The 16,662-nt window shown below is 42.7% G+C and overlaps 1 protein-coding gene across 1 annotated transcript; it reads right to left on the bottom strand.

Moving 5' to 3' along the window:
- Positions 1-1,511: 1,511 nt before the first annotated feature.
- Positions 1,512-9,005, bottom strand: pskh1 (protein serine kinase H1). Its single transcript, XM_041222429.1, has 3 exons — positions 8,540-9,005; positions 6,077-7,149; positions 1,512-1,831 (listed from the first exon to the last, which is right to left on the bottom strand). Exons 2-3 carry the CDS (start codon positions 7,034-7,036, stop codon positions 1,523-1,525), a joined length of 1,269 nt encoding a protein of 422 aa, XP_041078363.1. The 5' UTR covers positions 7,037-7,149; positions 8,540-9,005; the 3' UTR covers positions 1,512-1,522.
- Between the last annotated feature and the right edge of the window lie 7,657 nt (positions 9,006-16,662).

The raw sequence follows: 16,662 nt of genomic DNA, 5'->3' as shown, positions 1-16,662 counted from the left end.
TTGATTTACATATACATGATATATCATAAATTTATACCTAGTACGTAATTTTGTATATTATATAATTTTTTTTAAATGTAATTTAAAAATAGTATGGTACCACCCAAAAAAATATCTGATTCCGGAGGCCTACCCATGGGTACGGCTTGATATATATATAGATATATATATATATATATATTTTTTTTGTTTCAATCTAAGATTGACCATCATGGCTCGAGAGTAGCCATTTATAAATAATTTACTGGATTGTTTATAAATTTGTAAGAGATCCTTAAACTAAAGTGTTATAAAAAATGTTTTAAAAAGTGTGCAGTGGAAGAAAGCTGGGGTTCAGCAGTGCCGTTCCTCACCTCCCCTCACTCTCTCTCTGGTAGTGCAGGTTGAGTTCCTGCAGTTCACTCTCAGCCCTCTCTCTCACTGCTGCTGGTAGAGCAGGTTGAGTTCCTGCAGTTTCTCTCAGCCCTCTCTCTCACTCTGCTGGTGCAGGTTGAGTTCCTGCAGTTTCTCTCAGCCCTCTCTCTCACTGCTGCTGGTAGCGCAGGTTGAGTTCCTGCAGTTCTCTCTCAGCCCTCTCTCTCACTGCTGCTGGTAGCGCAGGTTGAGTTCCTGCAGTTCTCTCTCAGCCCTCTCTCTCACTGCTGCTGGTAGTGCAGGTTGAGTTCCTGCATTTTCTCTCAGCCCTCTCTCTCTCACTGCTGCTGGTAGCGCAGGTTGAGTTCCTGCAGTTCTCTCTCAGCTCCTCTCTCTCACTGCTGCTGGTAGCGCAGGTTGAGTTCCTGCAGTTCTCTCTCAGCCCTCTCTCTCACTGCTGCTGGTAGTGCAGGTTGAGTTCCTGCATTTCCCTCTCAGCCCTCTCTCTCTCACTGCTGCTGGTAGCACAGGTTGAGTTCCTGCAGTTCTCTCTCAGACCTCTCCCTCACTGTTGCTGGTAGCACAGATTGAGTTCCTGCAGTTCTCTCAGCCCTCTCTCTCATGCTGCTGCTGCAGGTTGAGTTCCTGCAGTTCTCTCTCAGCCCTCTCTCTCACTGCTGCTCTCAGCTCTCTCTCAGCTGCAGGTTGAGTTCCTGCAGTTCTCTCAGCCCTCTCTCTCACTGCTGCTGGTAGCGCAGGTTGAGTTCCTGCAGTTCTCTCTCAGCCCTCTCTCTCACTGCTGCTGGTAGCGCAGGTTGAGTTCCTGCAGTTCTCTCAGCCCTCTCTCTCATTGCTGCTGCAGGTTGAGTTCCTGCAGTTCTCTCTCAGCCCTCTCTCTCACTGCTGCAGGTTGAGTTCCTGCAGTTCACTCTCAGTCCTCTCTCTCACTGCTGCTGCTAGCACAGGTTGAGTTCCTGCAGTTCTCTCAGCCCTCTCTCTCACTGCTGCTGGTAGCACAGGTTGAGTTCCTGCAGTTCTCTCTCAGACATCTCTCTCACTGTTGCTGGTAGTGCAGGTTGAGTTCCTGCAGTTCTCTCTCTCAGCCCTCTCTGTCACTGTTGCTGGTAGCGCAGGTTGAGTTCCTGCAGTTCTCTCTCAGCCCTCCCTCTCACTGCTGCTGGTAGCGTAGGTTGAGTTCCCGCAGTTCGCGCTCCCGCACACGCCTTGACTTGTTGGATTTGGTGGAGCGGCTGGAGCGTGTGGACTGGGCAGACTTGGTGCTCTGGCAGCGAGACGACGCCCTCTTCAGGAGGTTCTGGGAAATGGAGCGGTGCAGGTTCTTCAGAGAAGAGGAGGCAGCCATGGTCACAATCCAGGGGTGCTTCAAGGCTTGGCCGGCTGTCATCCGCTCGTTGGGGTCGACAGTAACCACACGGTCAACAAAGTCCTTGGCAAGGTTGGAAACACTCGGCCAGGGCTGAAGGGTGAAATAAGGAAAAGAAAGAGGAAATGACAAACCCAACTTTCAGGCTTCAAGGTTTTTTTTTAAGATACTGTTCAAGATAAAAACATTGCAGTGACGCTACTTCTATTTTATTTCAACAGGTTTTTATAAGAAATAAAACTTGCGCTCTGCTAAATGCTACACAGAGGCAGTCTTCAGTCATATTTGAAGTTCTTCAATTTGCTGTGGATGCAGAGGCACTCTCAATATACATGTTACTCAGAATGGAGAAACTGACTTCTGACTCATCCTAATACGGTGTCAATAGATGGCAGCAGAGAGCACGTTTACTGATGCCAAAGAAAACCATCAACAAATGTAACATATTGCTGTAACTGCTAACTTATAGGCTTCAATAAACACACAGACTATACTGCAGCACAGTAAATGACAGGTACCAGTTTGAATGCGCTATTTTCAGTTTTAGCTTTAAATGCTTTAATTCGGGTTTATTTTTTAAATAAAGTGCTGTGTTCTCAGTTCCATCTTCATCTTATATTCATGGCAGTTCTGTAGGCCCCTCACATGACTAAGGGAGAAAAATATTTCATTATACTTTGTTCTGTATGCCGCACATACAAAATAATCTTTCCAAATTACCAATTAAAACGATGCCCCCAGCATAGCTGTTACTGTACCTCGCACTCTTTGGGCATGAAAACATTAATTAAAACCAGCGAACAGAAGGACAAGATTTCATTGCGTTTCTTAGCATTTACTGCACACTGGCATCAGAGCAGCAAGAGCAGGTCTTTCATGCGATCAAACAGCAGCATCAAAAAGAACTGCTGCATCAGAAAATGACTCAAAAGATCCAACTACAGGTCAGTAACACACAGACTTAACAGCATCAAAAAGCATGTTAGACCTTAGTCCTCAATTCTGTTGTGCTGGTCATGTTGATCTGCCAGACGTCAAATATCATTAACTTGATATTGTTTGATGTCACTTGTGTAGGAAAGTGTTACACATGGATGCCTATTTCTGCAAAGTAAAGGCCTACACCCCTTCCTAACACTTTAATCTCCCAATGCAATCAATGTTTTACACTATAGAAGCAAGAGTAAGCATGATTCGAAGGATGCAGGCATGAGGCACCAGAAGCTTGCATGTTGAATCCTGATTTTATCTTCCTGAGAAGCAATCGTACTTTGGTCTTTAAATCCTCTAATAATAGTAATAATAATAATAATAATAATATTATAATAAATGTTCTTTTTTGTGAACAAAAGCAAAGTATATCCAGGGGCATAATGTCATATCAGATCAAATTGTTTTTTTAAACATATTTAGTCAAATGGCTATGTATTATTGACATGTGGCAGTAAAATGGTTCATTTATAGACCACTGACAACCACATATTCCAACTAACATCCAGGTGGGCGCCACTAAAAAGGCAATGTGGACCAGCCTTCTATTTTAACCAATAGAGAACATAAAGACCTAACAGGCAGATAACATACATGGTCAGAGGCAAGGGAACTTCCAGGGCATCCAAAGCTGGCAACGATCAGAAGCCAACATTCAGTGCCAAAATATGCATAACTAGTAAGGCACAGCCAGCAGGGCCAGACACTGACACTCGGTATCACGCAAATACACCTGTCTTTGAAAACTTCCACACAGTGGTAGCACGCAATAGGGCCGAGGTCCATCAATTGCCTGTCTGTATAACCTGCTTAAGTGGAAGATCACAGTTTAAATATTACAGTGTAAAAATGTGTCGAGGTTTCTTATCACTATAAAAGCGCTAGAATTGTTCTCACTGGCCCCTATTTCTTCTTTTCAAGACCTGTTGGTTACTCTGCAAACAGAGCATATGACCTACAGAAAAGGCACCAGGGTACAGTCATTTAGCTATAGACTTGTATTTAAAATATTTGCATATCCTGAATACAAATCAAGAACAACAAAAAAAACTACCTTAGAACAAGTAATTAAACTGTGTCTTCCACTTGTTTCAGTGACAAAATATATGTATTCATATACTAGATTAGTTTACCGGTCTGCAGTTCCCTATGTGCTGTTGCAGTGCTGAAAACATTAACATTGTAAACAAAGCTGATATGTAGCAATAAAATTGATTTTAAAGCATTCCTGGAAATGTTGAGTCATGAAGCTTTGTACCAAAACATAATGTATTCATTTTTAATGAAATATAATCATAATACAGCCATTCATCTTCTGTAATCGGGACATTGAGACATTGGCAGTAGAAAATCCTAAGTGCTGGGTGAGACCAAAAAAAGGTCATTCCTGAGCAGAATGAAACAAAGAGTTGCCTACCTGAGTTAGTGTGGGGTTTAAAGAGCGCTTTATTTGATTTGCTGCCATTCTTTTGTTTATTAAGTACACAAGTCATGCATTCATCTCCTGCGGGTCACAGTGTGTCGACAAACGAATATTTATTAAATGGTTAAATATAGTACTCTAATTGATCGCTAAGCTTTACTTGCCTTGATTTGCTCTACATTCTCTTTTGGTTTAAGTGTTCCTGTTTTCATGCTGGACTAATATAAATGCATCAGCTTCACTTTTATAAAAGTTCTTGGTGCAGTATAAAAATTGTGCACACAATTCTTGGAACCATAGATAAATCACACATACACCTGTCTTTTAGCTGATCCAAATATAATTCCTATTTTTGTCATGCATCCTCTATTCATTATGCCGGTCTTAATAAATCCCAGTTCCATTTAGTCTTAGTCTGGTATTTGCACAGCTCAACTGCAGTGTTTCCTGCTTAAATGGGGTCGTCTTCTTAGAAGACACGTTTCATACAGCGTGGGACCTGGAGCCAGCTAGTCTTGGTTCAAGCACCAAGTCAATTACTAAGGAATGACCCTGCGCTTTGGTGGTACCATGCAATACATTTGCATGAAATTCTGCATTCTTCAGGTTTGACATGTCGTAGGTGTTCCACTTCTGTGTTGTCTGGGAGTACAGATTTTCTGCAGCCTTTACCTAACTAAGTTTTTGTGAGCAGATTCAGCTCTGTTTGAGGTGCCCACATTCCATCCCAGATACAATAAGCAGAAAGATATCTTTGCCGCTACAACGTTGAAGAGTAAATCATGCCCACAAGCAACACATTCAGACGTCTATTTGATATTCATTTCACGTGCAAATTCTAATTTATGTGCAGGCTTTATCAAAAGTGAGGCGTGTTCTACTCTAGTGTTTTATTGCTTCTTGCGTGCACTTTTTTTCTACTCTTGACCCTCTTGATAACACAGAGATTGCTTCCATGGAACAATCTTTCTCACGGTTGCAACCGTAATGGATTTTACCACTCCGCTATTGTCGATCAGCTAGAAGGACAACGACATTACATTTTGTCAGTTCCACCTATATCAATTTAACACACATGTAACAGAGAGGCAATTCTTCAGAGCCTGGATGTGTTTCATCTGTTCTTTATTTTTTTACACTTCACTGCTGAAGCTGTCATAACCAAAGCTGTGGGAGATGACAGATCTGCCGCAGCCCCATCATTCACTCTGCAGGAATGCAGATAACACAATTTGGGAGACCTAGGCAGTGGAGAACCTCTCCATCTACTCAGGCAAAGCCACCACCTGGTAGGGTATTGATGAATGCAGTGCAGTTTAAATCAGTCACAGGAGCTGGCCGACTTCTCAATGCTTAGGGGCTGGGAGGTTCAGCAGACTGGCAATGGAGTACAAATTCTCCAGCTGTCAGTATCTGTTTCAGTTTTCATTTACACAAGGCAGTTTTGAATACACAGTGAGTTCCTGTGTTTTAGCATAGTTAAAAAGATAAGGACAGGCATCTCTCTATCTGCAGATTCTGATCCTCAATCCTTTTTTTATCACAGCAAGGCAGGACTTAACTTTCTGGATTATCTTCTCATTTAAAACATGACATAAATAAACAAATAAATAAGCCCTCAATAAACAACCAACAGTCTCTTGCTGCAATCCCACTTCCCCCAGTGCAGGGCTGTGTTCTGATCCTATGACAATACACACCTCCGCTACACACAAATATTTAGCCATTATTATAACAATGAACTCTTCTGTGATTCAAGTTTTTTGCTTTATGCAAGGTGCTCAACCCTAGATAAAACACTGAATTATATGGGCTGTTTTTTTCTTATCCTATGCATGCACAATAGCAATGCAGCATATAATATATATATATATATATATATACATACACACACACACACACACACACACACACACACTTCTTACCTCCCCTGAGTAACTGTATTTTCCCTTCAATATCTGCCTGTACAGCCGTGTCCTATTATCATCTTCAAATGGCATGGTCCCACTAAGCAATATATAAGAGATCACCCCTAGCGCCCACATATCCACAGCGTTAGTGTACGGCTTCCGCACAAGGATCTCGGGGGCAATATACTCAGGTGTGCCGCAAGTCGTTTTCATAAGACACTCATCCCCTTTTTTACGGGTGCTGGCCAGACCGAAGTCCGTGATCATGATTTTGGAGTCGCTGCCCGGGTGGTAGTAGAGCAGGTTCTCTGGTTTCAAGTCGCGGTGCGTGATCCCCAAGGTGTGCAGGTACTTCACCCCATCCAGGACCATCTGCAGGACTCGTGTGGCATCCCGCTCGGTGAAGGAGCCCTTGGCAATGATGCGGTCGAACAGCTCCCCGCCAGTGGCCAGCTCCATCACCATGTAGACGCGCTCCTGTGTCTCGAACACCTCGATGAGCTGGATGATGTTGGTGTGCCGCACCCTGCGGAGCACATTGAGCTCCGACTCGCACACCTCCCGGCCCTCCCTGTACCTGGTCTCGATCATCTTGATGGCGTACGGCTGCTTGGTGCTCTTGTGCTCCACCCGCACCACCCTGCTGAAGCTCCCACGGCCGATCAGGGCTTTGATATCGTACTTGGCCGTGACCCGAGAGTCGAACTTGGCCCGGTACTTGGCCACCTTGTTCCTTCTGGGGTCGCCAGGGTCTGGGTGGCCATTGACCAGTCCCCCAGGGTTGGGGTTGTTGGTGGCCTGTGGCGGGGAGGGAGAGCCCATCTTGTCAACAGCCTTGCCCCCGCTGTTATCGTCCTTGATGAAGTGCTTGTACTTGTCAGTTGTCTGGCCGGTGTAGGGCTCCACCTTCTTGACCAGGTCCAGCTGGACATCCTTGGGCGGCTCAGGAAGTACTTTAGTCGCCCCGCAGCCCATCACGTAACGATTGGGTCGCTGGTCCAAACGGGCATGGTTACCGTAGTGCCATTTTCTAGTCTGGCGTGGTTTCGTTATTAGAAGTAACAGTTTTGCTTCTTTTTTTTTTAAATCTGTAATAAATAAAACAAAAATAATGCAATATTTTAACGTGAATTGTCTCATTTGCAGCTACCTACAGCAGGACAAATTGTCAAAGTACTGCTTTCAAAACTTAATACATTAAAAAGAATCAACAATTAAAGTGAACCCCATGGGCTGCCAAAGAAAACAACACGGCAGATGCATTAAACAGCCGTACGACTGAAAGAGGAACACATATGTCCATGACATGCTTAATAATGTTGAAAATGAGCGTACTTTCATGTTGCTTAAGCATTAGCACAGGAAAATACAAATAGCTGCCATGGTTATTCATTGGAAGTATTCCTGATACAAAGCTTCCAAGAGGTTTGCAGAGACAGACCAAACTGTATCCTGCAGAGCTATTCCATGCTGGTGGCACAAACACATCGGGTTTAATTTTAAATCGATATCATCCAATATTTTACCACTCCACTACCCCTGACACTTTAGGGGTCCAATCCCTAGAGGGCAAAATGATGTCTCTTAACAGATGAAACTGGTTGGTACTACAGCTTTTAACCCATTAAGGTCCACAAGAGACTGAGCAGTTTGTTGAAACTTTTTTTCAATTGTTGCATATATATCTATATATATCCCTTGGGAATTAAAGGGTGAAATCAATTTAGATTAATGGTTTTAATTTTAAAGATTAATGGTTTTATTGCACAAGATTGTTTTTAAATTTTAAATACAAAAAAAAAAAAAAAAAAAAGTCCATACTTAAATGTTCACTTTTAAACAGTTTTAGTATGAATGCAATTACTGAATCAACTGCAGTACTTTGTAGGTCCATATGACTAATCCATTGAAAGAAACTTAAAGGCTAATAATTTACCAGTGGCCAGCCAACTGTAAAACCAGTGCCTAAATGTGTTTTCGAAACAGAATTAAAAACCTGTAGCTACCGAAATAACACGCAGAGCATGTTTCTCATATAGTCATGCATATACATAAAAAAAAAACGGTATGTAGTCACGACATCCAATTAAGATGGGAGAATTAATTACCTGTTGCACAATAATCATAATAAAAAGTCCAGATACATTACAATACTGTCCCGAGCAACACAAAACAAATAATCTGAAAAATTAGCAGTTAAAGCGATATTTCTACATGATTAAAATAATGCAGATTCAAAACCTGCTGTATCTAATGTTGTTATACTGAGCAGCGCAAGCCAGTACCCTGCACTAGTAGGCCAAGCATCAGGGAATATTTGCTAGTTACGTTATACAAAAACGACTTGACAGTTATTAGTAGTGTTTTACGTTCTGTTATGAAAAAAAAACGACGTATAATTAAAAAAAAAGAATTTGACATCATTTTTTATTTTTTTTGTATTTTTGTGAAAAGTAAGAAAAAGACGACCCATGTTACCTTTAATTTACATCCGTTTGTAACCAGGTGTATTTCCTAATCCCTCAGCTTCTCCCTGCCTCTCTCCCCTCTTCTCTTCTCTGCTGGTTACTCTCTCCATTTTTAGCTTTTACAGATTTTTGTTTTTTTTATTATTATTTCGCTTCTTCCGTCTTTCCTCCTAAACGAAGCAGAATAATAACATGTCTATGAACATCGTTTAAAGGCCTACCCAATTTTAGTTTCTATGTTTGCATGGTTATACCATACAAAATATTTAAAGCTCTTTTTTTAACTCTGTATCCATTTCTTTTAAAAATGTAGGTCTTAAACCACCCCAGTTTTTTAGGGGAATTTTTTTTTTTTTTTTTTTTTTTGGAAAGAACTCGGCTATTTTCGATCTTGGACCCACAACTACACGAACTGCCACTGATCTCACTTCCTGGATACCAAGCACAGCTCCTTAGATTCCAAGTTTGTTGTTGGGAGTCGAATGCTAGGAAACTGCATCCCAGTTCTCGCCATGTTGGCACCACTACCGCTGTAGTTTTAAATACAGTGTTCTCTATTGTAGAACCAACATGTCCCCTGTTTCCTGCCCGCCTCGACTTTATATCGATTTTGAGCAGACTTAGACCATATATTTTGGTGACAGCTGTCTGATGTCAATGTTTCTGCCCTACTTTCACCTGAAGAGACCTTCGAGGTCTTGAAAGCTGTGATTAATTATTGTTTAGTTCGTCCAATAAAAGGTATCACACGTCCTTCTCTTTGTCTATCATCTGTGGACTAATACGGCTATCATTTCATCTATCAATTCCTGGAGACCGTTTAATAGTTTAAAAAAAAAAAACTATTTTTTTTTCGTTTTATCTTTATTTGCAAATAATGAACATGTGTGAAAATAATTATACGTCTTTAGCTTTGTAGTTTTTTTTTTTTTTTTTTGTAATATAGTATCAATATGATCAGACAAAGGCTATTCCTCTTTTCTTTTTTTTCCTGAGGTATATCAGAACTTGTAGGTTTTATAAATGCCAGTTTGTGACACACAAAGGAACACACACCCCCGGAAACTAAAACTAACTTTAGGAAATGTAAGCAAACTGGACTGTCAACACAGTGTTGGAAGTTTAAAAATAATTGAAAGGTTGATGAGATTTTAGTTGTACCCTTTGAAGTAGCTAGAGGGCGCCTGATTACTGAATCTTGTTTTTTGTGAAATACTCCTGTATGCATATTCCAAAAATTGTGAAAGTGCACTCTGAGGCAAATATCTTTATTTAGTTCTAATAATTTTTCTTTGTCATTAAAAAAAAACTGCAAATCATGCACTGGAGAAAAAGCATAGTAATTATTATTATTTATTTATTTATTTTTTTTAAGACGTGAAGCCTATGGTTAGAATGGTTAAAGGAGCTGGGGGGTGTCTGTGTTTCAATCACAGTGTGGTTCCATTGTATTTAAACTGTAGTGCACTCTGCTATTGTCTGTGAACTATACAACAGCTTCACTGCAGATCTGGAAACAGCACACACTCTCACGCACTCACTCACACATGCACACACGCACTCACACACACGCACACACTCACACACACACACATACTCACACACGCACACAGGCACTCAGACACACACTCCCACACACACACCAGATGTTGGGATTACATGTCAGAGAAAGTAAATTACACTTAACGATGTGCAAGGGTGGGCTGAGTTTAAAAACCTTTTATTTATTTATTTATTTATTTTAATGTATTGGCCCTGGACCTCAACACAAGGGATGAATGCATTATCCTCCAAAGAGCGAAGGAAATTCAAATCATTCAGTTTTACAATCTGCACCAGGCTTGTCTGGGTTAAGCCTGTACTCATTAATAGCGTGCATGACAAAAACATCCTGAAATTGCTTAACGTAAATTTCGCCAAGATGATAAGACGGTCTGGACCGACACCTAAATGTATTTTTTTATATATATATATATATATATATATATATATATATATATATATATATATATATAATATATAGGTTTACCCTGTACTATACTTAAGGGGACTTGAAATTAAAGAGAAAGTAATAGCTTTCATAATCAATGTCTATAAGTCAAATGTCATTAAAGGTATCAGATACAGTTAATAATATTACTGTATAATCATTTACTATATATATATACCTGTTTGTTTTTTTTTTTTTTTTTTTTTTTTTAATCTAATATAATTGTCAATGTTAAAACAGAAATTCACAATGATGACACTATTTTAGTTCATTTCTGCTCATTGTAGATCTTGCTCTTCCTGTAAATCAAATGATGTCCCGGAGCTGAAACAGAAAACAGAAAACACAATCCCTCAGTCACCTGCATGAGCACTGATTGGGTAGAAGAGTTGATTTAAAAAACACAATCTGGCTTCAGTTGACGTGGCGTTAAACAGGCATTAGCAGCAGGGGGATAACCCTCTTAGCAAACTCCGTGCTGAAGCCCACCCCAAATTCAGCCTCAAACTCCGTGCTGAAGCCCATCCCAAATTCAGCCTCAAACTCCGTGCTGAAGCCCACCCCAAATTCAGCCTCAAACTCCGTGCTGAAGCCCATCCCAAATTCAGCCTCAAACTCCGTGCTGAAGCCCATCCCAAATTTAGCCTCAAACTCCATGCTGAAGCCCATCTCAAATTCAGCCTCAAACTCTGTGCTGAAGTCTACCCTGAATTCAGCCTCAAATTTGGGATTTTGAAAGGGACACTAATGAAAAAATATGTAGATTATCCAGAATTGAGGTTCCCTTTAAATACAATAAAACCAGGATTACAGGGATTATCAGGTACTTAGCAATGAAAGCCTTAAACAACATGAAATAATTCAACCAGTGGTCTTCAGTGTGGCAGCTGGGATTGTTTGTGACTGAGCAAAATCCACACAGCCATACACACCTGATCATCACATTACTCCAACCCAGCCCCATACTGCAGCCATGCACACCTGATCATCACATTACTCCAACCCAGCCCCTACCTGCAACCAAGCACACCTGATCATCACATTACTCCAACCCAGCCCCTACCAGCAGCCATGCACACCTGATCATCACATTACTCCAACCCAGCCCCACCCTGCAGCCATGCACACCTGATCATCACATTACTCCAACCCAGCCCCACACTGCAGCCATGCACACCTGATCATCACATTACTCCAACCCAGCCCCACACTGCAGCCATGCACACCTGATCATCACATTACTCCAACCCAGCCCCAAACTGCAGCCATGCACACCTGATCATCACATTACTCCAACCCAGCTGCAGCCATGCACACCTGATCATCACATTACTCCAACCCAGCCCCACGCTGCAGCCATGCACACCTGATCATCACATTACTCCAACCCAGCCCCACACCTGCAGCCATGCACACCTGATCATCACATTACTCCAACCCAGCCCCACACTGCAGCCATGCACACCTGATCATCACATTACTCCAACCCAGCCCCACACTGCAGCCATGCACACCTGATCATCACATTACTCCAACCCAGCCCCACAGCCATGCACACCTGATCATCACATTACTCCAACCCAGCCCCACACTGCAGCCATGCACACCTGATCATCACATTACTCCAACCCAGCCCCACACTGCAGCCATGCACACCTGATCATCACATTACTCCAACCCAGCCCCACACTGCAGCCATGCACACCTGATCATCACATTACTCCAACCCAGCCCCACACTGCAGCCATGCACACCTGATCATCACATTACTCCAACCCAGCCCCACACTGCAGCCATGCACACCTGATCATCACATTACTCCAACCCAGCCCCACGCTGCAGCCATGCACACCTGATCATCACATTACTCCAACCCAGCCCCACACTGCAGCCATGCACACCTGATCATCACATTACTCCAACCCAGCCCCACACTGCAGCCATGCACACCTGATCATCACATTACTCCAACCCAGCCCCACACTGCAGCCATGCACACCTGATCATCACATTACTCCAACCCAGCCCCACACTGCAGCCATGCACACCTGATCATCACATTACTCCAACCCAGCCCCACACTGCAGCCATGCACACCTGATCATCACATTACTCCAACCCAGCCCCAACCTGCAGCCATGCACACCTGATCATCACATTACTCCAACCCAGCCCCACACTGCAGCCATGCACACCTGATCATCACATTACTCCAACCCAGCCCCACCCTGCAGCCATGCACACCTGATCATCACATTACTCCAACCCAGCCCCTACCAGCAGCCATGCACACCTGATCATCACATTACTCCAACCCAGCCCCTACCTGCAGCCATGCACACCTGATCATCACATTACTCCAACCCAGCCCCACACAGCAGCCATGCACACCTGATCATCACATTACTCCAACCCAGCCCCACACTGCAGCCATGCACACCTGATCATCACATTACTCCAACCCAGCCCCACACTGCAGCCATGCACACCTGATCATCACATTACTCCAACCCAGCCCCACACTGCAGCCATGCACACCTGATCATCACATTACTCCAACCCAGCCCCACACTGCAGCCATGCACACCTGATCATCACATTACTCCAACCCAGCCCCACACTGCAGCCATGCACACCTGATCATCACATTACTCCAACCCAGCCCCACACTGCAGCCATGCACACCTGATCATCACATTACTCCAACCCAGCCCCACACTGCAGCCATGCACACCTGATCATCACATTACTCCAACCCAGCCCCACACTGCAGCCATGCACACCTGATCATCACATTACTCCAACCCAGCCCCACACTGCAGCCATGCACACCTGATCATCACATTACTCCAACCCAGCCCCACACTGCAGCCATGCACACCTGATCATCACATTACTCCAACCCAGCCCCTACCAGCAGCCATGCACACCTGATCATCACATTACTCCAACCCAGCCCCACACTGCAGCCATGCACACCTGATCATCACATTAGCACCAAAACCTGTGAAGCGTCTGTCAATAGGGGTGTGTAGGACAGCCATGGGCAGCAGGGACTGCACATGTTTAAATTGCTTTGGAGAGTTGCATGACCATTCCAGATTGGGTACTGTGTATTCACATAGCAGTTACGTAGTGAATACATGTGTACTTACACACAATTGCAATGTTATTATGCATAGTTACAGTGTACTTCAGTAATTTATAGATTAAGTACATTGTAATCAAGCATGATAACGTTGTAATTATGTGTCAGTACACATGTGTTTACTAAGTAACTACTGAATTGTTGTTGTTAATAGTAACTAGTGCAGTCTAGAAGTCATGTATTATCATAAGTATCAAATCCGTTAATAATATTGCAATAATGTGCAGTATACTGATGTCTGTGTTAGTTTTACTTTTTACACAGACGTGCAAACTGATAGCACTGTTTTCATATAGCTTTTTATAACGTAGCATAGTTTTTGATAAGCACCTGCCAACCGATCACCCACTAGCAAAGTCTCTAATATCTTCCATATGGCCAATTGTTACCGAAGCTGAAACAGAAGCAACAGGAAGATGCAGATTTTATATACCACAGAATACATTTCAGAGCAGTATTAACCTGTGCTGTGAAGATGATGTTCAGCCCATTTATACAACTGTGGCACTAATTCCTCTCACCACTCAGCGCACCTGTCACTTCATAAACCCTGCCGGCTCTCTCTCCCCGTGGACCCCCTGCACGCACCTGTGCTAGTTTATAAACCCAGTCGGCTCCCTCTCCCTGCGGACCCCCTGCACGCACCTGTGCTAATTTTAACCGGCTGAAAGATGACTTCATTCTTCCATTGCTCCTGGGCCCAGGTGTAAACACCTCATTGCAGGAACACAGACTGAGCCGCTCACAGCCCTCTGAAAAGCTTCCCATGCCATTTACTGCATGTGTTGCCACACTGTTATAATTTCAATAGGCAACCTCTACTGATCGTATGAACAGGAACTGATGAACAAGAGTTTATTTAGCACAGGTCAAACTCAGGGTCAGTGCAGAGTACCCAGCTCAGTTTAGTCAGGGGCATTAATAGTGTTTGTTGATGTATCCAAAGCGTAGGTCAAGGCCCAGTGTAACAGGGTCACGGTGCTGTTTCATATCATCTAGGCTGGCGTGTATATGCAGGTCACAGGGTTCATGTAATGAGACTGACGGATCGATGCTTGGTTTGCTCAGGTAGAAGAGAAAGAGATCAGTAAGCCCAATTTAAAAGCTTGGCCTTGGCCTTGGCTTCAGTACAACCTTGTAATCCAGTCTAATTCTCTCCACCCAACTCCAACTGCTTCTGTCTCCCAGGTTTATACCCGACAAGCTCTCGTCATTCATCTGTCACTTGTCATGAAGCTTATTTTTCTCTCATGATATATTTATTTTCGTGCTTGTGAATGTTGCTGGATTGGCGGTCTGAAAACCACAGAGCAGGTACAACACAGGCAGTGGCAATGCAGGCTGCTCTAGTTGCAGCCTCCGGTGCTGCTGTCCCTGTGGTCTTTATGACGTGGACACCTATCAATGTCATCAAGATGTCGATGTAGTCTTCAAAAGCACTAGAAAACAGTAGGGCCCAGTCTCCCCCAGGGAAAACACTGCTGTTTGTTTGTAGTGCAGAGTGAATCACACGAGTGACTTTCCAATCATACTCATGCCAAGTTATCGATCTTGGCAAGGGATTATCTCTATAATAGGTGGTTTATGGCATACACTGTATGCAACTCAAGTGGACTCCATAGTACTGTAAAAATCTATTTTAAAATCCAGCTGTCGAGGAATGGATTGATCAAATTTTTTAAGCTGGTTCACATCGATATTAACTTTCCCTTTTATAATAAAAGGAACCAAGGTTTATTCTTAATGCAGTTTCGCTATTGTGTTGTGCTGATCGGCACATCTCAAATAAAAAAAAAAGAACAAAAATCAATTCTCCAGAACAATCTCCGGACGGTGATGAGGTTGCTAATACTAACAAGAGGAAAGAAAGTCGATTTTTATCGCAGCCTCGACTATCGCTCCTTTAATCATCATTATTTCATTTGTGCAGCTGTTAAAATGCTTGCTAAGCGTAAGGGGTATCCTGATTTTCAATTAGACTAATTAGACTCACATCCTCTGCAGCGTTAATCTACAGGACCCTGCTTGCAGGCAGATGTGGTTATTGAGGAGAAATTCAATATATATAGTAATTGCAGCTCTTCTCTTTACCCTTCTCCGCTGACCAAACAACAAGATTGAGGCTTAAGCAGAGGCTTGGTTTCAATCAGACAAAGTGCTTCCTCCCAACAAAAGCTTTTAAGCGAGCAGAAATCCATCAATTAGCCTGGGCCTGGTCCTTCTGCAATCTCAAACCCACATTCCAGGCCTATTTTTAGAGGTAGAAGCTTGCGTTGTTAAGCTAACCTCTTGTTATTTGAAACAGTGTTTCATGTTCCTCAACAGGAAGATGGAAGGAGCGATGACACTTTCAGACACCGAACCTGCATTATGTGTGTAAGGTAATATAATAGGTGTGAAGATCCATTGATACATATTTCTGAATGACGTTGATGACTGAGACAGTGGTGGAGGGTTTGGTGTTTTAATGTTTATTATAATGTGTAGTGGTACCGCTATAGGCTGTTCATAATGACAATAATAATTTCTTGTCTGTAGGATGCGCTTCACCCTCATTAAATAAATGCAAATATGAACCGTGAATTTAAACGGAAACAATGGGGAAATTTCTTAGTTTTTTACATACGTAAAACACCACCCAACTGTTATTGTTATTTTATAATTCCAATAACTGCTTTACTGTATTACAAGGTAACAAAAGCAAAAGATGACATTTTGTATAACAGCTGGCTTTGAAAATACATCTCTCTTAATCCTCTCTACCAGGCGCTTGGCAAAACTGGGTTTCCTTGGACCACGCTAATGCCGCAAATCTAATATAGTTTCAAGAAGTGATTCATCATTAATGGTTTTAAAAAAGAAAGATAGATAAAAGAAAAGCGGTATAAAAGATAACGCCTGAGCCATTGTAACGTTTCTATAAGCCCCCTTTAAAACAAAAATCCTGCAGCTCGCTGACTCCCGCTTTCAAAGGATTCATTATTTATCTCTTCTT

This window comes from Polyodon spathula, chromosome 21, assembly GCF_017654505.1.
Source record: "Polyodon spathula isolate WHYD16114869_AA chromosome 21, ASM1765450v1, whole genome shotgun sequence".
NCBI classification, from domain to species: Eukaryota; Metazoa; Chordata; class Actinopteri; order Acipenseriformes; family Polyodontidae; genus Polyodon; species Polyodon spathula.
Note: the sequence above shows the minus strand (reverse complement) of the source record. Positions and strands in the feature narration are given on the sequence as shown.